Source organism: Uranotaenia lowii, unplaced genomic scaffold (assembly GCF_029784155.1).
Source record: "Uranotaenia lowii strain MFRU-FL unplaced genomic scaffold, ASM2978415v1 HiC_scaffold_197, whole genome shotgun sequence".
Taxonomy (NCBI): Eukaryota; Metazoa; Arthropoda; class Insecta; order Diptera; family Culicidae; genus Uranotaenia; species Uranotaenia lowii.
In genome coordinates this window covers 1,546-25,481 of record NW_026598043.1, presented here as the reverse complement: position 1 = coordinate 25,481, position 23,936 = coordinate 1,546, and the positions used below count along the sequence as shown (strand labels likewise).

The 23,936-nt window shown below is 35.5% G+C and overlaps 5 protein-coding genes and 1 long non-coding RNA gene across 7 annotated transcripts; 3 read left to right on the top strand and 3 right to left on the bottom strand.

Annotated features, from left to right (window-relative positions):
• LOC129759578 (GPI mannosyltransferase 3-like) lies at positions 1-6,395 on the top strand. 2 transcript variants are annotated; one of them, XM_055757052.1, is made up of 4 exons: positions 1-43; positions 582-732; positions 4,505-5,359; positions 5,421-6,395. In XM_055757052.1, exons 1-4 carry the CDS (start codon positions 16-18, stop codon positions 5,992-5,994), a joined length of 1,608 nt encoding a protein of 535 aa, XP_055613027.1. In that variant the 5' UTR covers positions 1-15; the 3' UTR covers positions 5,995-6,395. The 2 variants fall into 2 exon arrangements, with proteins under 2 accessions (XP_055613027.1, XP_055613028.1); XM_055757053.1 differs by lacking the exon at positions 1-43 and adding an exon at positions 260-516.
• Positions 4,482-7,796, bottom strand: LOC129759579 (sialic acid synthase-like). The gene is made up of 2 exons (XM_055757054.1): positions 7,665-7,796; positions 4,482-7,610 (listed from the first exon to the last, which is right to left on the bottom strand). The coding sequence occupies exons 1-2, from the start codon at positions 7,779-7,781 to the stop codon at positions 6,591-6,593; spliced, it is 1,137 nt and encodes a 378-aa protein (XP_055613029.1). The 5' UTR covers positions 7,782-7,796; the 3' UTR covers positions 4,482-6,590.
• A 398-nt stretch (positions 7,797-8,194) lies between these two features.
• LOC129759580 (dynein light chain Tctex-type protein 2B-like) lies at positions 8,195-8,859 on the bottom strand. The gene is made up of 2 exons (XM_055757055.1): positions 8,524-8,859; positions 8,195-8,464 (listed from the first exon to the last, which is right to left on the bottom strand). The coding sequence occupies exons 1-2, from the start codon at positions 8,705-8,707 to the stop codon at positions 8,208-8,210; spliced, it is 441 nt and encodes a 146-aa protein (XP_055613030.1). The 5' UTR covers positions 8,708-8,859; the 3' UTR covers positions 8,195-8,207.
• A 6,908-nt stretch (positions 8,860-15,767) lies between these two features.
• LOC129759581 (integrator complex subunit 10-like) lies at positions 15,768-17,945 on the top strand. Its single transcript, XM_055757056.1, has 3 exons — positions 15,768-16,067; positions 16,133-16,394; positions 16,465-17,945. Exons 1-3 carry the CDS (start codon positions 15,877-15,879, stop codon positions 17,893-17,895), a joined length of 1,884 nt encoding a protein of 627 aa, XP_055613031.1. The 5' UTR covers positions 15,768-15,876; the 3' UTR covers positions 17,896-17,945.
• A 1,287-nt stretch (positions 17,946-19,232) lies between these two features.
• Positions 19,233-20,311, bottom strand: LOC129759583 (protein Mpv17-like). The gene is made up of 2 exons (XM_055757057.1): positions 19,968-20,311; positions 19,233-19,893 (listed from the first exon to the last, which is right to left on the bottom strand). The coding sequence occupies exons 1-2, from the start codon at positions 20,151-20,153 to the stop codon at positions 19,483-19,485; spliced, it is 597 nt and encodes a 198-aa protein (XP_055613032.1). The 5' UTR covers positions 20,154-20,311; the 3' UTR covers positions 19,233-19,482.
• Positions 20,312-20,391: 80 nt separating this feature from the next.
• LOC129759584 (uncharacterized) lies at positions 20,392-21,255 on the top strand. The gene is made up of 4 exons (XR_008740193.1): positions 20,392-20,581; positions 20,634-20,790; positions 20,892-21,042; positions 21,109-21,255. It is a non-coding gene; the product is annotated as an uncharacterized LOC129759584 (long non-coding RNA).
• Positions 21,256-23,936: the final 2,681 nt, after the last annotated feature.

Here is a 23,936-nt window from a genome sequence, read left to right as displayed (position 1 = left end):
GGCGAGGGAATTTGAATGGAGCCCAACCACATAAAACGAAACTGTAAATATAATTTTTTTTCATACTCGGGATGAATAAGCCACTGAAGCTTAAAATCCCTTGAGAAAAAAAAATTTATACGTGATGATCCAATATGTTTACATATTTAAAATATATTACTTATAGAACTTTAAAAATTTAAATAAATTTTGAAAGCACGTATTATGTGAATAATGCCTTTATTTTCGTTTAGTTAACCTCTTTCTCCGCTGTTCGTAATGAACTCACGCTATGATGAATACATGGGAAAAAATAACGAGTCTCTTTAGAAAAAAATAAACTAGTGTGAGTGACTCGGGATCTCGTTAGGTTTTTGATGCTTCCTTTTCTGTGCGGGGGCCGCGGTTCGGTATCTTCAGGATTTATGGAATATTCGTGATTTTACAGTGTTTTGGTCCGAAAAAATAAGTGCTTTCCTTTAGCTTGGCAACTGTTAACACGATGTGCTAATTGTTTTCAAACGATTCATTTATTAAGTAAGCCAACGTAGCTTGCAAAAATTAGGAAAGCACGCTAGCGGCTAGTGGATTTTTTTTTTCAGTGAACTCTACATCTCACGAGGAAATGATTCCGAATAAAGTGCTATCGTTCTTCATTGCGTTGCGGTTAGCTTCCGTTTACCTGGTTAGAACTTGGTACGTTCCGGACGAATATTGGCAAAGCCTGGAAGTTGCCCATCGGATCGCTTTTGGGTAGGTTATCTTTTGTAATCATAACGAAAGAGGGCAGCGGGTGAAGCGTTGGAATTTGAAGTTATGCTGAACTACGTGCGGTTTGTGTCTCTACTAAACATATGCATGTACTCAGAGAAAAGCGAATATTAATAAGCAAAATAATTTAACTTAATAATCAATTTAAATGTATACATTCCCATAAATAAATAAAGTTGATATTTTAATTTTTGTTTATGGGTTTATGAGCGCCTGGCTGACCCGGAAAGGAAAAACAGAACGGTGGACAGAAGAGGAAAATTTTGAATGAGAGTAGTTTAGCTTAGAAAAGGATAGCGGCAACAGAGCCCGAGGGTTCTGAAGCACCAGATTAGGGGAAGCGTTAAGATAGTGCTCGACGGACTACACAGCAAGAAAAATTCGTGTAAATTTAGATCGAAAACGATGCACGAAAACGGAACATCGTTTTCGATGTAAAATTCTATCACGGTTTATTTTTTTCCAGGATGTAATTTTTGAGGCGTGTAAATTTGGATTGAAACCAATGCACGAGATCGGATCACTAAGGCCGTCGTGTAAAAATACACAGGGATGTAAATTTTTAAATTTATTATCGTAAATATTGATATTTTGGCTAAATATTCAGGTTTTTGCTTTTGTCTTTGAATGAATGCGCCCACATGTATTATTTTTAATTCACATTTATTTACAAAACTGAAAATTAAAACACCATCACGGAAAGCGTCAAGCTGGAATTGTTGTTACATCCGATGATTCCCAGCACGCGGATGTTTTTACAGTTCAGCGTCATCAGTATCCTCGAATGGTTCCGGAACATCATGATCTTTCGGTCAGCACTTGGACACTTTAATTGATCTGACAAAAGTTTGTCCGGATAATAACTGTCCGGATAAATATCAGCCTTTGCGAAAATATCTGACCTTGCTGTAATGGAGAAAAAAATAGTCAGTTTCAACCGCATTCTTCATTTCACGTATACTTACGACTTTAAAAGACTCTAGAAGTGCTGCTGTAGGTAGCTACGCCTTTGATCGACTCGTTTCCGAATAATTTTTCGACTTGTTTACTTTGTGCGCAAACTAACGAAATATAAAAAGGCAGAAGATAAATATTTGCATTCAATTTTAAATCAAACAGATCTAACTTTACACGGTTTGTGACATAAATTTCATTGACCGGTTGATTTTTACACGACGCAATGTAAAATTACATCAAAACGGTTTATTTCTATCTTATTTTTGAAAAAAGTCTAATATTACATCAAAAGGAGTTTAAAATTACATCTTTTTGCAATTACACTCAAGAAAAAATAGATCACTCGTTTTTTAGATTCCGTGTACTTTTAGAAATTTTTTGCTGTGTACACAGCAAGAAAAATTCGTGTAATTTTAGATCGAAAACGATGCACGAAAACGGAACATCGATTTTGATGTAAAATTCTATCACGGTGTATGTTTTTCGAGGATGTAATTTTTGAGGCGTGTAAATTTAGATCGTAATCAATGCACGAGATTGGATCACAAAAGCCGTCGTGTAAAAATAGGGATGTAAATTTTAAAATTTATTATCGTAAATATTGATATTTTTTTCTAAATTTAAAGGTTTTTGCTTTTGTCTTGAATAAATACGTCGCATGTATCATTTTTAATTCACATTTATTTCCAAAACTGAACATAAAAAAACATTCGGAAGCGTCAGGCTGGAATTGTTGTTGCATCCGATGATTCCCAGCACGAGGATGTTTTTCGAATCAGCATGATCAGCATCCTCGAATGGTTCCGGAAATCATAATTTTTCGGTCAGCATCCTGCACACTTGAATTGTTCTGACAAAAGTTTCTCCGGATAATCACTGGCCAGATATCAGCCGCTGCGAAAAATCTGACCTTGCTGTAATGGAGAGAAAACTAATCAGTTTTAACCATATTCTTCATTTCACGTCTCATAAACTTACTACTTTAAAGAATATTAAAGTGCTCCTGTAGCTACGCCTTTGAATGACTCGTTTCCGAATAATTTTCCGACTTGTTTACTTTGTGCCCGACGTGCAAACTAACTTGAAATATAAAAAGGCACAATTTAAATGTTTGCATTCAATTTTAGATCAAACAGATATAATTTTACACTGTTTGTGATATAAATTTCATTGACCGGTTGATTTTTGTATGATGCAGTGTAAAATTAAATCAAAACAATTTATTTCAATTCAATTTTGGAAAATAGACTAATATTAGATCGAAAGAAGTTTAAAATTACATCTTTTTGAAATTACACTCAAGAAAAAATAGATCACTCGTGATTTAGATTCCGTGTACTTTTAGAAATTTTTTGCTGTGTAGGACGGTTGGTGGGCCCCATATGAACTTCGAGTTAACCCAACCTTCAATTCAACCGAGCAATAGTAGTATGGTATCAAATATGATATCATATGCTAACGCCTCGATATAATTGTCAGAAGGGTTCACTATCTTACCGTAGTTGAATTTTCCCTACCTGTCATCTACCTTACTCGTTTCCATAAATTTGGATTCTTCCTAGTTTGATTTAGAAATAATCATAGATTTGCTAAGTAAAAAATATATTCAAGTGATTGATTCTACGCGACTACATGGTTATTCGATAACTCAATTGGGATATCATAAAAACAGAATCTAGAAAAGGTGTCTCTTAAACTTATCAACAATGAACTATAAGCTTAAATAGCAATAGATTTATTAATATCATCAACTTATCAACGGAACAGGAAAATAACAGTGCTGTTCTTTAAAACCTTATCACTAATTGTGGTCAACTTCTCAAACAAACTTTAATACTCAATCTACACGATAGAGGTTCAATTCAAATAAACCGTGTGCCTGTTTTTAAATGCCCGAAAACAATGATCTGAACTATCTACTCATACTTGCTTATCGAAATCATATTTTCTATTTTAAACTTCGATTTATGAATTTCAATCCTAACCGAAAAATGTATAAATCTACCAAAAGTAAATAAATAAATAAAAACAAATGTCGAAAGTGTATTACAAACTGAAATATCATATTTGTCAAAACAGCTTTACCGTCCAATGAGCCCCTAGTTCTTGTAAAATGCTTGATTTAAGAATAAGCCAACGAAATTCATAAACCGCAAATGCACACTTTCTAGAGCATTGGGGAGGCGAATACCATTACCTATACCTAACCTAGCAATACTTGAAACATCCTAATTCTATGAAACTAAACTAGCTAACTACCTTACCAAACAGATTATGCCCTATTGAAAAGTATCACTTTATGTCGGTAAAATGTGATATTTTCACTACAAAATTTTCCCATTGTTCAACGGAAGGGAGGGCAAGTGTTTCAACTCCCATTCATCTTATCAGCATGGATCATGAAAAATTGGGACACCATTGAGCCTACCGCTAATTTGATTTAAATAAAGGTGTCCAGCACGCCTTCTAATTTGAGTCATATTATGATCCATGCTTGACAAGATGTGTGCAACGACCCTCTCAGGACAATGATAGTAAACCATCATTATCACAAGCATGCACACCGCCGCCGTGACCCATGGGAACCCAGGGTACGGAAATAAAGTTGATATTTTAATTTAAAATTAAACTATTTATTATTTCACTATCTCTTAAGAAAGAATCGAATAAATTACAATACCAGAGATATGCACGTTCTTATGAGATCTTGAATAACAATAGATTTATCATATCCAATACGTTGAAGATGACCCCATATTCTATTCTTATCTTGTTTTTTTTTTCTTTTCCTTTTCAGATATGGTCATTTAACCTGGGAATGGACGCAAGGCATCCGCAGTTATCTTTATCCTTCGTTGATTGCTGGCTTATACAAGTTGCTTGCCTTAGTTCAGTATGATCAAGTGGAACTGCTTGTATTGCTACCACGCATATTGCAAGCCCTGATTTCTGCATACTCTGACTACCGATTTTATCAATGGTCCAACAAAAGCAAATGGTCTATTTTTGTTCTGGCATCATCATGGTTCTGGTTCTATACAGCATCGAGAACGTTGGCCAACACTTTGGAAACTTCATTGACTGTTATAGCGCTGAGTCAATTTCCTTGGGAATCTTCCGAATGCACAAAATTTTTATGGCCAGTTATGCTTTCAATTTTCATCAGACCAACGTCAGTCATTCCTTGGATTCCTCTATGTTTTTATCATTTAAAAAAATCAGCCCACCCAGTATGGGAATTGTTATTGAAGCGCTATTTGCCAATAGGAATTGCCATCGGCATCCTTTCAATAGCTGTCGATACTTTCCATCACGGTAGTCTTCTTACTTCACCGTATGAATTCCTGCGCTACAATGTTTTCAAGGGAATCGGAAGTTTCTACGGCGAACATCCGTGGTACTGGTATTTCAATGTTGGGCTACCAACGATTCTTGGTATTGGAACACTGCCATTTTTGCTGTCTACCGTTGAAACTCTGCGAAACCGTAATGTGTTCAAAGAGAAGTTTATTTTATTAACCGCCATTCTTTTCACTGTCATCGTATATTCTGCCCTGCCGCATAAAGAATTTAGATTTTTGCTTCAAATTCTTCCAATTTGTTTGTACTTATCAGCCGATTATCTGTCACGATGGAGTAGAAAAGCATCGGGGTAAGATGAATAATATACCTCAGACAAATGAGCTTTCAAATACATTTCATCATATTTCCAGGAAACTCGTTTGGCTAGCAGCTATTGTTCTTTTGACACTGAATGTCATACCAGCAGGATACCTGAGCCATACTCATCAACGCGGTACAATCGACGTTATGTCATCGCTGCAAACAATAGCAAAGGAATATCGTGACGAGTACAATCAACCGGCAAAATTAATTTTCCTCATGCCATGCCATTCAACGCCGTTTCACAGCCACGTGCATCAGAATATCACAATGCGCTTCCTACACTGTGAGCCTAATCTTACCAATGATGAAAATTATCTAGACGAAGCTGCAACTTTCTACAAAGATCCAATGGGTTGGATTCGTAAAAACCTCCCGGTTCATCCAAGAAGTGCCTTACCGTCCCACGTTATTGCTTTCGACAGTCTTGAACCGAAAATTAAGGATTTTCTCTCCATATACGAGAAAAAGGAAACGTTCTTCCACTCAGACTACACTACCGATAGAATTGGTAGCAACGTAGTGATCTACGAACGTTTTGATCCCAGCCGTGTGACCACAACTCAAGAACCAACTCCTCAGGATAACGAAGAAATCCAACCGAATGACGAAGGCGAACCTTGAAGCTAATTATCGCTTCCGTGTGTTTCTTCTTTGCTTTTTCTTTAGTAAGTAATGATCCTCCGCAGGAAACTGTTTTAAGTTTTAATAAAGCAGGTTAGTTTGGTGTTTTCTTTTACAATTCGGTAGCAATAACTAACAGTGACGAAAAGGTTTGCAATTGAAATCAATATATAAATGTTTATTTTTTACATTATAGATTAAAAACTAAGCTTACATCTCCGTTCTTAAAAAATTCATTAAACCGTACCCTAGTGACTGCCAACCGATCAGGATGAATTGTAGTGTTTGTTTTTTTTTCTGGCTATTCAAAAATAGTAATTATTACTAAGGTTGTGGAGTAAATCCTGATTTTCAATGACAACGTTTACCATTTTTTCGAATAAAGTGTTCATATTTGAAAATCTGCGAATTATATTTTCCGAAATCCCATATTTTTTGGTTGTATCGTATCACTTTTTGGAAACATGACTTTTTGAAATTAATATTTTCGTTATATTCAATGATAATAAAATTTTATTATTTTTCGATTTGTTAATCCTATTACAAACATGTGAGTGTTTTCGCATAAGAACGTTGAGATTCTACGGAACCAAAGTCTATTTTACAAAATCTTCCTCCAATACGGGTTCGTCAGCGTAACAACATCGAGCTGCGGTTTGTCCAATCATCTGGTCATGTTTTGTAGGCGATAGTCCACGTGGTTCACTTACTTTAACAGTTAAGTCACCAATCTTAATCACCTGTCCGACCTCAATATATTTAGCAAAAACTAGGGATTTGCCCAATTTTGCATGACATGGAATTTCGGACGGTAATAGTTTACGGTCTTGCTGAGTGAGCGGTTTCAGACATTCGATGAGATCGTTTTGGCAAAATTCGCCAGGTTGCAGAATACTCTTTAATCCTCTTTCAACGTCTGCCACGCTGGTAACTATCGGCAGGTTTTCGGCAATGCGAATGTATTGAATTAGTTTTTGAAATTTTTCTGGATTCAAAGAGCATTTGTGATCTGTTCCTTTCCAACTGTTATCTAAGGTAAAATGTCTTTCGACAATGCGTGCTCCAAGGAGAACACTGGCTACGGAAGTTTGCAATCCGAGTTCGTGACCGGAATATCCTATTACAAAATCTTGGAATTCGTTTCTGTAGATTTGAATGAGATTCAACAAGGCCTCGCCGGGTGGTGTTGGATAAGACGAAACGCAATGCAGTATGGCTGCAGACTTTTTGTAGAAAATAGAATGAATCAATTTAACTTGAGCCCAGCTTTGCATTCCTGTCGATATTATGACGGGTGTATCCAATGCTGCTACCGCTTTGAGGAATTGTACGTTGTCAGCATCCCCGGACCCAATTTTGATGAATGGTAGGTTCAGCTGGGTAAGTTGTTTCAATGATACCGGATCCATTGCAGAAGCACTAAACAGAATTCCGATTTCAGCACAAAATTTTAGTAATTCCTCATAATCATCAACTGAAAATTCAAGAAATGATTTATGCTCTCCATATGTTGATCCCCATGAATTGGCATTTTCGTATGGTCGTTCTAAGGCTTGTCGAGTGAATTTTTCTGTTAAACAGGACTTTTGAAACTTAACACAGTCCGCACCGATTTCCTACAAGCGTTCATGAGAGTTACTTCAAAGTTATTTCATCATGTTGGTAATTACCTTTGCTTTCAAAATCATTTGTTTAGCAATTTGTAACGATCCTTGATGATTCTGGCCAATTTCGGCCACCACGAAAACAGGATATTCATCCCCTATTATTCTGTTAGCAATTCTCATTATTATTTGATCAATTTGAAGTCGAACCTTGCTGTAAAAGAAGCAGCGAGCAGCGAATCGCGTTCTTGTGCCAACTAATTGGCTGAATGATTTCTAACACACATACCTACTACCGACTAAATTGGTAGAAGTATAAATACCATAAATACAGCCTTCTGTACATTTTTGCTCATATATCAATTTGAACAAGGCTGTGCATAGAGGTTAACAGATAACAGTATTTGGATGAACTCAAACAATGACAATGTCTCAGCCGTTTCCTAGCGAGACAAGCAAATAGTATAATAAGAAAAATACGATGACAAACGGTGATGATCATAATTAAAGAAGTCTTATATTCGAGAATGAAACTTCTCCTAAGTCTAAAATGTTAATTTTCCATAACAATAGTCGTTGAGTAAAATCACGTTGGGACCCGACATCATATTAATAAAGATACAGCCCAAATACTGTGACAATGCAGAAGATAGTGGCACTTTTGAACTCTGCAGAGGTTTGGTTATCACATTCAGCATCCCAGCGACATCGTGCGATGTACTTACAGCCAGCTCCCAGTTGCTGTCCTAGAACCACCTGCACCACATGTTTGTATCGTTTCATTTCCAGGTCTTTCACTTTCAGGCTTATCTCATCGGCTAACGTTTTGGTCCAGCGTGCAGCATCGACCGCTGTGTATTTTTTACCTGTAAAAAAGTAGTCTATGTTTTCGATCTAAATTAAAAAAAAAATCCCGACTACTCACCGCTCAAGGTATCATTGAGTACGGTATTAATTATCTGCTTGATTCGTTCCGACTTAAACGTTTGATCCAACGTAGGTCGCATCTGGTATGTGCTAGGCGCTGCCGATTCATTTTCCGCAGCCACAATCGGATCTGGATCCGGACAGGGTCGGTCTACTTGAAGTAATTGCTCCTGCTGCATCATTTTTAAACTTTCTGTATTCTAAATTTTATCTTTAAATAATAGTCTGCTGAACATGCAAGAAATCTTTTTCTAGCGCTTTCTGTTTGTTTTTCACGGTAACCAGGACAATTTGAACAGATTTTTAAAAGGTCTTAAGTGTTTGTTTTTTTTCCTTTTTTCTCATCAGGGATTTTAAACCAAGTTCGTTTATTCATCCCGAAGTGTTTCATGTGTTTTTCGTAGATATTTCAATCCATTTTGTATTTCTCCTTGATATTATCTTTTTCGTATCTTTATCTTTGGGTTTTTAAATGCTCGGAATTAAAGTTGGTGTAGAAGATTCGATTTTTTGAGTAAGCCAACTTTAGCCAAGTTCAGTTTTTGCGAGTGCAGTCACAAAGTGAATTAAAATTAAATCAAATGAATGAATCAAGATCTTCCCGTAAAGGAAAAATATTTCATATACTGAAATCTATCAAGCGCATCATTTAATGGATTGCTAATCAATTTCAATCTTTTTTTTTTGTAAGTAGCACACATTATCGTTAACAACAATAGGATATTTCCTACATCTGTTGAACTTCACCTTTTGATTGTTTCGATTAAAATTTATTGATTGGATGGGTTTTAATATTCATACTTAATATCTCTTTAAAGTTTTCTATTCCATAAGAGTGGAGACAGGGACGAATGTAGTATGCGAGAGCTGGTGGAGCTCAAAAATGAGTTCAGTGTTTTCTCATAAATATATACATAGTTGGATTCGAGCGTGTTAAATAAAATAGAAAGAGAGATGACAGCATCAAGCAAACTGCACTGAACCAAATTGGGCGATCAAATGTATAGGGTCATTTTAGTAAATCTTATCATTCCCAGTCAAATTTAAGCTACTAAATTATCCTTTCGAAGATATAGGAAAATCCAATAAATTCTATCTACCTCACTCACTTGGTGAAATGCAAAGGAAAATCCAATAATTATCAAAACAAATATAGTGATTCAATGTATAGGGTCATTCCAATAAATCCTATTGTACACAGTCAAATTTCAGCTACTAAATTATCCTTTCAAAGTTAGAAGAAAATCCAATAAATTGTATCCACTTCGTCCACTTGATGAAATGCATAGGCAAATTCAATAACTTTTATTACTTTCGTGCTGCATATATCTGCTCTGTGATGTTAGGTTATGAATTTTTGTTCAGATCGTTGTCAACTGACAAATGTAGCTCAATTGGCTCGATAATTTTAATATTTAGTTATATAATAGCAGCCCATCGATATTAAATTAAAGTAAATGTGAAGGATACAAACAGGTGAGTTCTTATTTTGTATATTTTCGAATCATTTGTTCAAGTTTTGTGAATAATGACTAACGTTTTTAATACAAGATTGGAACAGAACCATATTCCCCGGAACCATATGAACTGGACATAACCGGAATAGCCAAGGAACTTAGTTGGAAACCGAGCAGGGTCGGCCAGAATCCAAATGGGGTAAAGTTATAGAGCGGATGAGCTAAAAGTTTACGCAAGTTGGTGAGTGATGGCATAATCGCAATCGCAATGTTGTCTTTTTTGTTTATCATAACTTTTTCACATTCACAGAAACCCTCTCGAATTTCCTCATGGGAGAGGACGAAGTGGTTAGCTACCTGAAGGAACATCAGCCCATCGAGGACAACAACCAGTAGGCTAAATTGGGACTGACCGATACCAATCGGTATCTGACCTCGGTCATCGACGACAGTGCTACTGGTCAAGTTATTTTCGCCTGTGGTCTGTACGATGAGGCGCTTCAATATTTCGTTCTTGTTGAGCTGCAGTTCAGAGAAGAATGTTATTGCAGTTGCAGCATCCGCAGCAACCAAGTTCAAGTAAGCTAAACAGGCCACCGATAGTTCAATCGACCGCCCAATTAGAATCTAGTTTGTGGTCAGAGCCATTTTTCCGGTTTAAGCTGAAACGGAACTCGAGGTAAATTAGAAGTTGTTGGCTTATAGTGTTATGATAAACGGTTCTAACAAATTGCTGCTGTTTTTCAGATTGTAAAAATATTCCTTCAGAATAATCGACGAACTTAGCTAGTTCAAGATGAATGTAGCTTGAACAGGAGGAGTCCCGGGTAACGACATGTTCCATTGTTCCGACCAATTTATAAGGAGTGCCTTGAAGTGCCAAAAGCAAAGTTGTATCACTTTTTAAAATACAACAACTTTTAATTTAATTTCGTAGCCTTTGTTAATAACCTTATTGATTAGTATCACATACGCCAGCAAGCTTCTGTAAATTAATAAATACAAAACTTAAAATAAAAACAATTACAATACAATTAATACAAGCATTTTCCATTACACTGATGAAAACATTCATTTCACTATCTAAAACAATAAATTTTATCAATTTGGCTTAATTTAGAATTCATTGAAATTTCCTATAAATTAAATCTTTCGTCATCTGATAAAAAGTATTGGATTTTCCTTTAGTGCGAAAACACTAAAATTCCCAATAAACCTTATAGCCAGATTTTGTTCAGTGTGTGAACCTCTCACGATGTAACGATGTGTAAGAGCGGGACAGTAAGGTTTAAATTCAAGAATGAGAAGGTATGAACGAAATGCATGATACTGGGATGAACGAGCAACATCCATTCCTTGGTCATTCACTTAACGATTTTCGGGAAAGATAGACGCGCGGCTTTTCGAAAATATTAGTTTACCGAAGTAAGAATTGCAAAGTTACTACAATGGCGCAGTCGGTGTGGAAAAGAATTTATGTGTGTCCGAAATGAATATGGCAGACGAATCAAATAATTACAATATTGGATTCTAAAAAGAAGAAATTAATTTCGTGCATCAGTGTGAGAGAAGGTATTGTAGCGGAGAGTGAAAGGGTTGAAATTTTGTTCAATGGCTATGTTGTTTAATTCAGTGATTGACTTAACGATTTTCGGGAAAGATAGACGCGCGGCTTTTCGAAAATATTAGTTTACCGAAGTAAGAATTGCAAAGTTACTACAATGGCCAACTTGTCTTTTATTTGCTTTCTTATCCAACAATTTTTATTTTCTTTTTTGCATCTAATTGTTCAAAATTTGCTTTCATTACTCGACAATTTTTTTTATGGCCTCTCATTATTAAAACTGCAACAATAGTCATGGTTTTTTGTTTTTTTCTTATGATTCAATCATTTCGACTTATTCAAACTAAATGATTGAAATCTTCAATGTGCCAACTTGCATTTCACTCCTATACATAAACACGACAATATTGGATAAAACATAAAACATTTTAATATTGACGATCCCTTTTCCAGGCTTTCAACACGAAATCCAAAATCCAGTATTACTTGGCCACTAACAAAACTCCCGTGTTCGCATTTATTTCTCAATCAAATATAAAATTCCGACAATATCAGAAAACTCATTATTTTGAATGGACGACCCCTTTTCTAGCATTGATAAAAAAATTCAAAATTAAAGAACTATTACCCGTTGCCTGAAACCCCGTGTGCTAAATTTGTATCGATTCATGCATAATCACGACAATATTTTTAAAAATCTCTAATACAGAATTAAGATTCAAGAATCGACTGATCCTGTATACGGCCGGCCTTCGACCAGACCATACCATCTCCGTGTGTAAATGTCTCGAATAATATCGCAAAAAAATTGATTCGCTTGTATAATGACATCCTTTTCTGGCCTTTAAACTTTATGCCAGAACCACGGAGCTTTCGCTTTCCAACAGAACGACTGCGTACGACCATTCGTTCCATTCGCATGCTTAATCAAAATATCGCAAAATCAGTGAACAGTTTATATATATCCTTCTTGTCGGCCCCTTATCCTGATTTGAAACCGAAATTCCATTGACCGTCCCTGAAAACGCCAATATGCATAATTTCAGCTCATTCCAATGTAAAATAACTTTGAAATATTTCGTTCATTCAAGATCCTAATACGCCTTAATACCTTATTTCGGATTTCTAGCTCATAAGACGGCTGAGTTTATAGAAGACCGAATAACACACATTCAGTAATAACTTTTTCTAAGTATAGATATTTTTGATATTTTTATTTCCATGTCATTTTGGTTAATCTATTTTAAAACATCATCCAACTATGAACAAAATATTATGTAAATTCAACTATACAGAAAAAAATGCGATTTTATGTCAATTTCAATAGGTGTACAATTTTTAGTACAACTACACATCCTTAGAGAAATTTTGTACAAAAATTGATTGATCGAATTTTCTTTTAAAACAAATTTCTCCCTGGCAGTTTTAAGAAGCATATTTAAAGATTTTCTAATGTTTCGATATTTAAGGTTCCAAGAAAGCTAATAAGCAATTTGTGTATAATAATTACTACATAGATATAGAAGACTCTCCATAAATAAAACGATCTTGCTCACCATTTCTTCACTCGATAACAAGAGACAACCCATTGATTTTTGTGTTAAGATTCGTATGGGTTTTGTTTATCTACCAAATTGATGCATAAAAATTGGTTTTGGGAACCCAGCAAAATAATATGATTAAAAGTGCGTACATACCAGAATTATCGTTTTCTTCAAAACACCTTCGTTGAGAATATTAAAAAATACCAGCAGGTTTCATGCCCTTACTAGAATTCAAGAATGTCGTTTAAGATTTCCAAAACTCCACAGTAAAGTCGGACAGATTGCTTTTTGTAAATAATCCTCGTTTAGTGTGCCACGTTAAGTTGCTTTTTCAACAAATATAATTAGTTCCAGTCCCCTCCTTTTATCACTAGCCCTGTGAAGAAGATAGAGGCAGCTTATTTTGATCACTATCACAATTCATCTTACAATTCCTTACCATCCGGGAACTTCTAAATAACCATTTTTTAAGTTTCCTATCTAGGCACATATTTCCAATTATTGGGTATGTAAATATGAATACGTGCTTTGAACTTATAAGTAAATCTTTGAAGAATAACACTGCCATCCTGAAGTTATTTTTCACCGCATCAAATATTACACCAACCACAAATATCATAATATACAAACCAATTGATTTGACAACACAAGGAAAACAAAACAAAACAGTAGATGGATTCTGCAATTGGTATTTAGCACCAAGATAAAAAGCGCTTCCGAAAAAGTTAAAAAAATTTTTAATAAATTTGGGTTTCAATTAAGAAATTTCAAATATAATGACAAACGATCTATTTTTAACGAAAAGTTTAGTTAAATTGATTAAAAATAGTTATCATCGTTATCTTTTCATACATTTTTTATCACAATTTCTTTTCATTTTTTTTATTAAGATAATGATAACTAGGTGCAATCGTTTTCGAACTATTATCTTATTTTGCAAGTATGAGTCATACTCTTCTTGGGAACGAATTTTAATTAGATACTTCAATAATAGTCAGGGACTTGGACGTTCATTAGTATATTCATATCATTGCTAGTTATTTTTTCTAGTGCCTTCATTCGCTTCGAGATGGATTCTGAAGAGCACCCACACAACAACAGTAAACGTTTATTTTATTTCCGTGATGCTAGTTGACTTTTCGGAACTGGTACATAATTAATTTGCAATCAAACTTTACACATTAAATCTTCTATTTATTCTTTAAATTGCTTAACTTTGTTGATATGAAATTGGATATTTGCATTTAAATTGGATTTCAATTATCTCGCTTTGTGTTAAATCAAATGAAAATCATTCAAGTAAGCACATCTTTCAAACAAAATTACAAAAAATATCCACGAATGAAACAGACTTCCCTTTTAAACCATTGGTATAGCATTAATTTTCGGAATAGTTATAAACTTACTTGATTTTCTCGGTCGAGTCGTTTCATCAATTCTGTAACTTACCATTTCCTTTCAAAATGGCCGCGCACAGCATATTTTTGATTTCATATTTCCCTTTTGATGTCGGAAATTTCCCAAGAACTTAAATTTCAAACAATCAGTTTTACCTGATTTTTTAAAACTCGAAACACTTTTAGTTCTGCATCAATAATATTCGAATCAGGTTCGATGTTGGACTGCGCCATTGTAGTGATTTTTCTTTTAACATTTTTTTTCGCGCGTGACCATCTTCGTCAAAACTCGTTTACAGAATCAGATTATTCTTTCCGCACGTCAACTTCGAAAGTATATTCGACCAAGCGCCCATTCACTCATACTATCAGAAGTATACATATACATCCATCAAACCTTTTTGTTGTTGTTGTAAAATACATGCTAAACTGAAAACAGCAACATAGACACATCATCATACACGGTTGGAAACTCAGAATGTATTTTGTATTATAAACAATAAGTTTAGTAATTGATCATTTATATTGATGTTTCATTTTAGAAAATTTATTCATATTTCATATATTCTAAACAATTAATATCCATAGCAATCCAATTAACTGTAATTTACTGTACAATATTAATTTCTAACCGACAGAATCTATTTTATTATAATTCCTTGCTATAACTACCACATTCTCTTCGTCCGGGGGCAAGGATTTGGCGGAGTGATGTTGAGAGGGAACATGAGGATCTGTGGGTGTGGTATAAGGAACAGTTGGTGAGGATATGCTTGATCGTGATCTGCACGTTGCGTGATGGGCATGTGGGTGGATCATCTCCCGTACGAATAAAAGGGAACGTTACGAATTTGGAAATCCAGCTTTATTGTTACCACGATCCGGAAGTAACAATTTTACACCAGAATCCCATTCGGTTGAAAAATAACCATATTCGAACTTCTCCCCTAGAATAGCCATTTATGCCTTCCCGCATACTAAAAAACCGTATTTTCAACAGTCGCTACGATACTTCTACGGTTTCAGAAATAGTGATTGTATCTGTAAACGTAGCTGTTCTTCTAAACTTTACTTCGCCAACGATAACAAACGAAATTCTCATTCAAAGAATTCTCATGGAAAACTCATAAAATGGCATTTCCTGGGAAAAGGTCAAAAATTGTTATTTTTGAATCATAAATGGTTTAAAAATTTCTAGCGTGTAAATCCTCATTTTTTTGTAAATTTAACCAAAAGTTCGTTAAACTTTATTTGAAGTGTATTTAATGGACGGAAATTTGTTGACTTGTTTACGGTGCTCCGCGGTATTTTTCTATACTTCCATGTAACAGCTCGCTAATTTAAATAACAGCAAAGGTGTCGAGAATTATTGAAATTCGAGCGCAAGTGATGGAGGTACTATCGAGCGAAAAATATTTGATCGCGAGGGCTAAAAAGACCGCCGACCCATACACAGCCAAGGCATGGATCATTGCAGCAAAAACCTTGTTTCCAAACGACTTTGGGGTTCAATTCGAGGCTTATGAAATAGAGAAGAATGGCAAAAACTTTGAAGAGGCTGCCAAGTGTCTCAGTTATATGTGAGGAAGAATAACAGATTTGAATGAGAATATTCAATATTGTTAAAACCCTTTTCTCCTTACAGTATCATGACGTTCCAGAACGCGCATCAAACACCGGCAAGTTTGTTGAACGAAATCTCGCTAATGACTGCGGCTCTGCGAGTTCCTGAGGGAACCACAACGCCAGAGCAAGAGTTTTATGTCAAAATGTTCCAGTACATATCCTACGAAGTGCAGCATAAAATATTGCTGCTTACAGCGGCCCATTCCAATAACAATCTGGATCACTGTCGCCTAATTTTACTTCTGCTTAAACGGTTTCCTCAAGCTATCTCTACTCATGCGGTGAGTATACTTCTGCATCATAAATCGCTTGTTTTTTCAAATACATAAGGATTTTTTCCCTAACTTTTAGCCAAGGCTCCTAGAAACATTAGTTCAAAATATCGCCATTCCCAGCTTTAAAGAAATGCTTGTTCAGGAAGCTATTCCTCTGGTATTCAACAGGACACCAGAGTTGTCGAATAAATTGGTCCATCAAATCATGGCCGTTTGCTTCGAATACTATTTGAATCAGATGCTGAGTGAAACAGAAGACAAAGTTCGATTAACTGCGGAGAATTGGCGAAAAATATTCGAGTTACTCGATTTTTGTGGTAAAATTTTGAAATGGGAAGTTTTTATGCCTTACAAAAAAAGTTGGAGTAAAGATATCTACTGGCAAAAGATTATCCATATCGTACAAGCTGCTCCACCTAGACCATCTGAAAACAAACAAATACTGTTTTGTGCAACTATTATATTTGTTTTATCACTGCAAGAATATATTCAGTTTTCACATCTCAAGCAGAAAGACAACGACATCGAAGTTATTCTGATGGAAGGTTTAAAGGAGATCAAGTTGGACATTAAACGACATCAACATGAGAACGTAATAGAAATTCCACAGGTGATCGTTAACGGTCTTGTGAATCCAGATGCTCCAAACTGTCTTGTGACTGCTTACAATTGTTGGCAATTGCTCCATTCAAATGAAATTTTGAAAGCCGATTTCACTCAGCTAATTTTTTGCATTCCTGCCTTATCCGTGTGGATACAAAAGTTTCTGATTGATCTCTCTGTGTATGTTGGACATCATGACGAAACCCATAACTTACTACAATCACAAAATGCACGGAACATGACTCAGTTAGAGAAAAATGTGCGCCTTTTTGGTCTGGCATTGATTCAAGGCAACATCAACGTTCACTTTTTCGAGTTGATGAACAGTATTTTACAAAATCTACCTACTACTAATGGGTCATACCTTCAGACTGTGGGCCATTCTCTAGCACCTCGTGTTTTATTGTTAATGCCGTTAACAAAACGCTCGATCCTTCATTATATTGTTCAAACGCTTATCATTCTGCTCAAGGCTAAACTAGGAGATCCCGAATGCACCAATTCCCTTATGGGCAATATGCTGGTTCTGTGTCAGCTAAACTGGCCACACGAGTCAACGATGGTGGAGATTATTTTTGAAATAATCAAATCCCGAAGACAATTTACTTATCTCCTATTTACAAACTACATAATCAACGTGGATATCATTGAAGAATTCATGTACATATGGCAAAACTGTCCTGATGTAAAATTAGAAATTGCATTACCACAGACCACCAGTAATTTGGCTGCCGCTGGTTCCAGGCGAATAGGGACACGAGGCGCGGATAAGGGTGTGAAGGAAGACTTCAAGCAAATCATAAGACAACAGATAACACGATGTAACGAGGACCTAGATGAACTTATTGTGCAGTTTTTGCAACAGCAGCATCTAACTATTCTACAAAACATATTTGAGAAATGATTCCGGTATTTCGGTTAAATTTTAAATAAATCCAACATTTTTACCTTTCATTATTTCCTAGTTTGTTTGAAATCTTCGAACTTTCCTTTTAACGAATGAATCGTAAAACGATAGTCTTTGGCGTAAAAATATTTTTCTTGTTTTTTATTGTTCACTTCATTTTGTTATCGTTAGTTAAAATACAGTAAAATCCCGCGGAATGTGGGGAAGTAGTGAGTAGGATAAGCGAAAATTTAAAATATGTATACGAGAAAAACTTAATCTTTTTTTCGGTATGGGTTAACTTAACCCTTTAATGTAGTCTTGTTTTAAAACAACACTAGCTGAAATCCAATTATATCGGAAACTCGTGAATAATTTTGATTTATATATTTTTTTCCAAAAAAGAAAAAAATTCGTAGTTTTATCACGATATTCAAATGTATGTGTGAGATACTTAGGAAATATGCATAAAAATTCCGAAAATCCATACATTTTTTTAAAAGATTTTTTTTTTGGAAAATTGCTGATATTTCTTGATAACTCTAATATATTTTTGTAATCTGAATCAATAACAAACACCTTCCTGCATCAAATGCACAAAGTTTTGAAGTACCAGCAAAATCCTACTGAAATAAATCAACGATTTCAAAAATTATTTTTCCACTTGTGTTATTTTTTATGTTCTTATACTGTATTTGTTTTCTCCACTCGTGGAGTGTTCCACCGTACCCGATAAAAACAAACACAAATCGTCGCCAGTGTATTGCTACCTCGCTCACTCACACGCTCTCTCGCAACACTGACAAAATTTTCGGGGCAACACCGCCCGATGGCAGTGCAACACCAGGTCAAAACCAGTGCAACACCGTCCGAATAAACAAACAGTTTGACAGCATCTAGTGGTGCACCAGTGCAACACTAGTGCAACACTCGGCATAAACAAATCCAGTATTATATTTCTTATCGTTGAGTCGTCGCGACTATAACGGCCTAGTGAGGTGAACATATTCGGCACAAAAAACTAAAGTAAAGGCCTTTTAAAAACAAGTTGTATAAATAAATAAAACTTGGTGTTATTCGAATTTAAATGATATTGTATCACTGATTCGATCCTGCAAAACTCAACGTCTGGACAACTGGTAAAAATTGGTTTTTTATATTAAAACTCGCCAAAAAAGTCGATAAAATCCAAGAGTAATACTCATTTAAATAAAGTCATGTATTAAGGGGTTAAAAACATTCCTAGGGGGTAAACACTTAAGAATGTCATAACAGTTTTTGTTTTCGCTTTACTTAAATCAAGTGAGGCAATCAGACTTTCTTTACATTTTACATTTTGAAGCGACAAAACTGTCTCAATATGGCAACTGTATTTTATTCCTTAACTTTTCGCATGCACTATGGTTTACAATCTTTTGAAATATTGTGTTAAACTATTACTTAAAACAAACATGTCAATGCCATGTTACTCTGGTTGAAGCTTGTTCATGTTAATGTTACCCCGCGCGTGCTACTCTTTAAGTTGTATCACATTTTCTAACGCGTGAAAGTCAACAAACCTAAATATGTATATGCATCGTCTACACACAATTACCTAGACGATTTTCACAAGGGCGACTCATCCGAAACATCTTCAATATTCTTAACGGTGATCGGCTTATTGTTCGATTCGGTGCAATTAGTTTTCCACGAGAGATAAGTATTCCAAAATACTGCGACAAACTGAACCACCAGAACCTGATAATTTAAAGGTACCAGGTAAAAGTTTGTCAGCTGTACCCAGGGCCAGATATAGTAGTTTGTCAGCAGAATGTCTTTATATTCATTCCTTAATTTACTTTCAATTTCAGTTTTGTTGTTCCCTTGCAGAAACCCAATGGTACCGATAAGCGTGCCAAGGAATATTGGAGCAAACACTAACTGATCGAGAGCTACCTTTTTGAAGGTAGCAACTGTTTTGCTGCTTCCTGTTACGTGCTTATCCAACACTCCGTACCATTTACGTAGCCCCGGGCCCTGTGGAAAATATGAGCCAATGTTAATACCTAGTTATACGTAATCGCATTTGATGTCACATTTGGCAGACTTACCCCAATGCAGAAACCGATGCCGAAAAATCGAAACGCTCGCATTCCTTCAATATCGGTAAGTTTTCGCCTTTCAACCAGCGTTTGCGCTATCACATCGCCTGATCCCATGAGGATTCCCGATTGAACTGATTGCACCAACACCGGATATTTGACGAGAGCTTTTTTGTACAATGTTGATAAGGACATACTTTTTTTTGGTTTATTGCTAGACGAAATCACAACAAAATTTACCAAAAAACAAAATTTATATTATAAGCCTTAGTTGGCCCGAAAATACTTATGAGATCTTATTTCTGATCAAAGAGTCACAATCAATAGTTGCGACTGCAGCAAAAACCGAATGTAATTTGTTTTTGTTTTTTTTTGTTTTTCTGGGATTTTAACACTCTCGTGTTATTCACTCAGAATCAAAACAACCCAAAAATAAGAATGCCAGCGCATCAAAATAAAGTTCGATTGGCTTTCTTAATTTTGGGCTGCTGTCAATAAACCAAAATCAAAGTTCGAAGCCCGAACTGAATGCCGCAAAAAAAATTTCCCTTTGTTTACAGTTAGTCTCGTTTGTTCCCAAACAAGTCGGTCACTTTGGAAAAAATGGTCTGGATTGATGGAAGGTAATTTTGATTTAATTGTATACTTTCTTTATTCTAATTCAGAATTTTCCAGACGTGTCCAGCTGTTGCATCTGCGCTTCAGGGGGATTTGTAACTAGTGAACAATCTAACCTAAATATGGAACGAAACTAGCTGACCGGAAGTCCGGATGGAGGAAGAATAGTTAAAACGTCCACTTACTGTAATCGGGAGCATCAGTAAACATTTAGGTAAATATCTGTATGAAGGGACCATCCAAAATACTGCAGTCTATAAATGTGTGTTTCCTGAATAAATCGCTGGAAGATTTCTGCATAGGCTTTTTTTCCAGACATGAATCCTACCGTTCCATCAACCATAGTCATGAATATACTTAATTACAGTGACGATTCAGTCTATCATTTCCTCCATCCTGTTGCATGAAAAAACATCCGAACCGTAACCGATATTTTTGGGATTCAGCAGTTCCGGTTACTACGAAGGTGAGCTAAATACTATTATATTTGTCATTGCATACTTTTTTAAATCTTCTTACTTTTTCATTTTAGATCCTCGACATGATTGGCCGGATTCTAATATCGTGCCTTCCGATGGCTAAAAGTTCGGTTTTATTAAGTTGCTTTCTCTAAAAAAAATATCCCTGCTTGCATGTCACAAGATTGAAAGAAGTTTTTTTTTAATAAAAATAAATTTACTGATACTGAATAAAAAAAATTTCCTTCTTTGAAAATGTATACTCCCTTTTAAAAAGAGGTTCTTGAAAAGTAAAATCCCTGCCGAATGACATGCCCCAAAATTAAGTTGCGAGAATGACGTTCATTCTCAAGTTTGGGAAAACCCCCTCAAACTCATTTTCGTCGGGAGCCAGTTTCATCCGATTTTGCGGCATTTCAACTTGGTTTTGGGTTATAACGGCCTAGAGTGTTCATCCCCTCTCCTCCGTGTCAAGTGAAGTACTGGTTGCCAGTTATATTTGTGATATCAATTTGCTTCAAAGAAATCCAAAATGTTCTTTTCTTCGTCCGGACAGTTTGATAGAACCTGACGCAGGTTGATTCCAATGTTGCTTTCTATTGTCGCTGAATCCCCAAACCGGAGTTATTGTCGTTACAGGGAAAAACTGTAAAATCAGTTGAGCGACAATGGATTTTTCTCGGAGTAGGTAAGTTAAACCTAACGTCGGAAGTAGTGCGCTGGATGGCGGGTCACCGTACGATTCCAGCGCACTACTTCCGACGTTAGGTTTAACTTACCTACTCTGAGAAAAATCCATTGTCGCTCAACTGATTTTACAGCGCTGGACTGGCGACACAATATTATGTGTATAGCACCAAACCGAATAGCGACAGTAGGACTAGCGACGCTTTTTTACTAGCGGGATTCCTGTCATTCCCAGGTTTGTTTTTCTTTTTTCAGTCCAGTAGGCGATTTTGATGTAGTTGTCGGCACCACTGGCAGCATTGGTTAGGTTGTCAACAACCAGCACCGTGTATGACGACCTTTTTTCTTGTTGGGATAACCATCTTGTTTTTATTTCCCCGGCTTTTGTGCGCGTCTTGTTTGAGCAAGTAATAAGTGATTTGTTTGTCGTGAAATTAAGGCTTTTTTCGGTGATTTCCCGTAGGAAAGGTATCACTTGTTGAAGTGCAACAAGACCCCGATTTCTCCAACCGTAAGTTGCTCCTTTTATGAAATCTGACGAAAGCTAATAAGCAGTTAATATTCGTACAGTGATCCCACCATTCCGAACCACCGATACTTTGCCAGGTAGATTAATTAGTGCCTCGTTTAATGTAAGTTCCCGCATGCTAAAAAACTGAACCTCAAACAGTCTATACGATTTATCTACTGCTCTGTAAATAGTGATTGTCACTGTAAACGTAGCTATTATATTGAACTTTACCTCGAAAACGATAAGAATCTTTCATGAACGTTAATGTGAAAATGTGATGTTTTCTGAAAAGGTGAAAGATACCGTTCAACGATTTACTTCAGTTTTATCAACAATCGTACAAAAGATCTCGAACTGTTATCTGTAGCGTTCATGCCTTCTGTCAAAATGGTACAGACCTGTTCTATGTACATTCAAATTTGATCTCTGAAAAACTGTAACATAAATCGTATAGTTTCCATTATTAATAATTAAACATTTGTAATTCATCATTGAACAGAGCTAAGCAAATATTGACAGTAGGCAAGGGTTCCAGGTGATTTATTCAAAAATCAGCAGTAAGCATGTTTTTCGATTGGCCTGCAGTTCATATCTAAAAACATCATTTGAATCAAGGAATATTGAAATGAGGTAGTGCTGAGAGCCATATTGGATTTTTTGTGACGTCACAAAAACGATTGTATCGAAAATTTATATGAGAATGGTAGGAATTTCAAAGAAAAACACGTTTTAGAACAAAATTGAATTCCAATTTCATTTTGATTCTGTTGTAAGGCCTCTATTGCACTATGTTTTGTAGTTTTTTGATCCTTTGAAGATTGCATTATGTTTTTTTTTTCTTATTTTAATTATGAATGCAATGTCGCCTTGAAGCTAAAACGTGCAAAAATGAAGCAAAAATCAGCTTTTAAAAGGTCTTGCTGGTAGATATTGAGTGTTCAACTGATTGTCATAAATTTAATTCAACCGGTTTACCATATACAAATCTTGTGTAGAACAATTAACATCAATAAATTATTGTTAAATCAGTTTACTAAAATGCCAACAAAAGATTGTTGTTTTGTATACAAATTTGTGTTTTGATCACTTTACTGTAATGAGGAGCTTAAACTGCACTAACTTTGAACATTTTTATGGAAGACTTTAAAATAATTTTAAAGTTTTGCAAATTTCATTGAGGAAATTCCACCATTTTTTCGAACTTCGATGGTCTATTTTATAGAAAAGTTATTCAAAAATGCAACTCTTTGTACCGATCTTGAAGCGAGCAAAAGTGGAAAATTTCCAGAAAATTCTTCGAATTAACAACGAGAAAGATAAATTTCCTAGTAAATTAACAGATTTTCGTGATTGTGACGACTTAGCCTGTACCAATACTAGAGCAGGGCTGCCTTGGCACTACCTTCTTTAAATATTCCTTTCATTTGAATATCATCTGAACCGAACATTACCACCTGTTTAATGGGTTTAACTATTTTACTAAAGATTTATTCGATTTTCTCATACTGTAAATTCGATTATATTTGAGATTTTTTATGAAAATCAGGACAATTCAGGACATTTTATCGATCAATTTTCAAAAATCAGGACAACTCGAGGGTTTTTGAAAAATCAGGACGGTCTCTCGAAAAACAGGACAAATCCTGATAAATCAGGATACCTGGCACCTCTGACAGTAGCACGTTCAAGTCGGCCATTTTCGTT

Excerpts from the sequence above, each read along its gene's own strand:
- LOC129759583 (XM_055757057.1), bottom strand. The coding sequence starts at position 20,153 with ATGTCCTTATCAACATTGTACAAAAAAGCTCTCGTCAAATATCCGGTG. Across the intron at positions 19,894-19,967 it reads GCATCGGTTTCTGCATTGGG|GGCCCGGGGCTACGTAAATG; the intron begins GTAAGTCTGCCA and ends TATTTTCCACAG.
- LOC129759579 (XM_055757054.1), bottom strand. The coding sequence starts at position 7,781 with ATGAGAATTGCTAACAGAATAATAGGGGATGAATATCCTGTTTTCGTG. Across the intron at positions 7,611-7,664 it reads AAATGATTTTGAAAGCAAAG|GAAATCGGTGCGGACTGTGT; the intron begins GTAATTACCAAC and ends GAACGCTTGTAG.
- LOC129759578 (XM_055757052.1), top strand. The coding sequence starts at position 16 with ATGGAGCCCAACCACATAAAACGAAACT. Across the intron at positions 44-581 it reads CAACCACATAAAACGAAACT|TGAACTCTACATCTCACGAG; the intron begins GTAAATATAATT and ends TTTTTTTTTCAG. Across the intron at positions 733-4,504 it reads GCCCATCGGATCGCTTTTGG|ATATGGTCATTTAACCTGGG; the intron begins GTAGGTTATCTT and ends TTTCCTTTTCAG.
- LOC129759581 (XM_055757056.1), top strand. The coding sequence starts at position 15,877 with ATGGAGGTACTATCGAGCGAAAAATATTTGATCGCGAGGGCTAAAAAG. Across the intron at positions 16,068-16,132 it reads GCCAAGTGTCTCAGTTATAT|TATCATGACGTTCCAGAACG; the intron begins GTGAGGAAGAAT and ends TTCTCCTTACAG. Across the intron at positions 16,395-16,464 it reads AAGCTATCTCTACTCATGCG|CCAAGGCTCCTAGAAACATT; the intron begins GTGAGTATACTT and ends CCTAACTTTTAG.
- LOC129759580 (XM_055757055.1), bottom strand. The coding sequence starts at position 8,707 with ATGATGCAGCAGGAGCAATTACTTCAAGTAGACCGACCCTGTCCGGAT. Across the intron at positions 8,465-8,523 it reads ACTCAATGATACCTTGAGCG|GTAAAAAATACACAGCGGTC; the intron begins GTGAGTAGTCGG and ends ACTTTTTTACAG.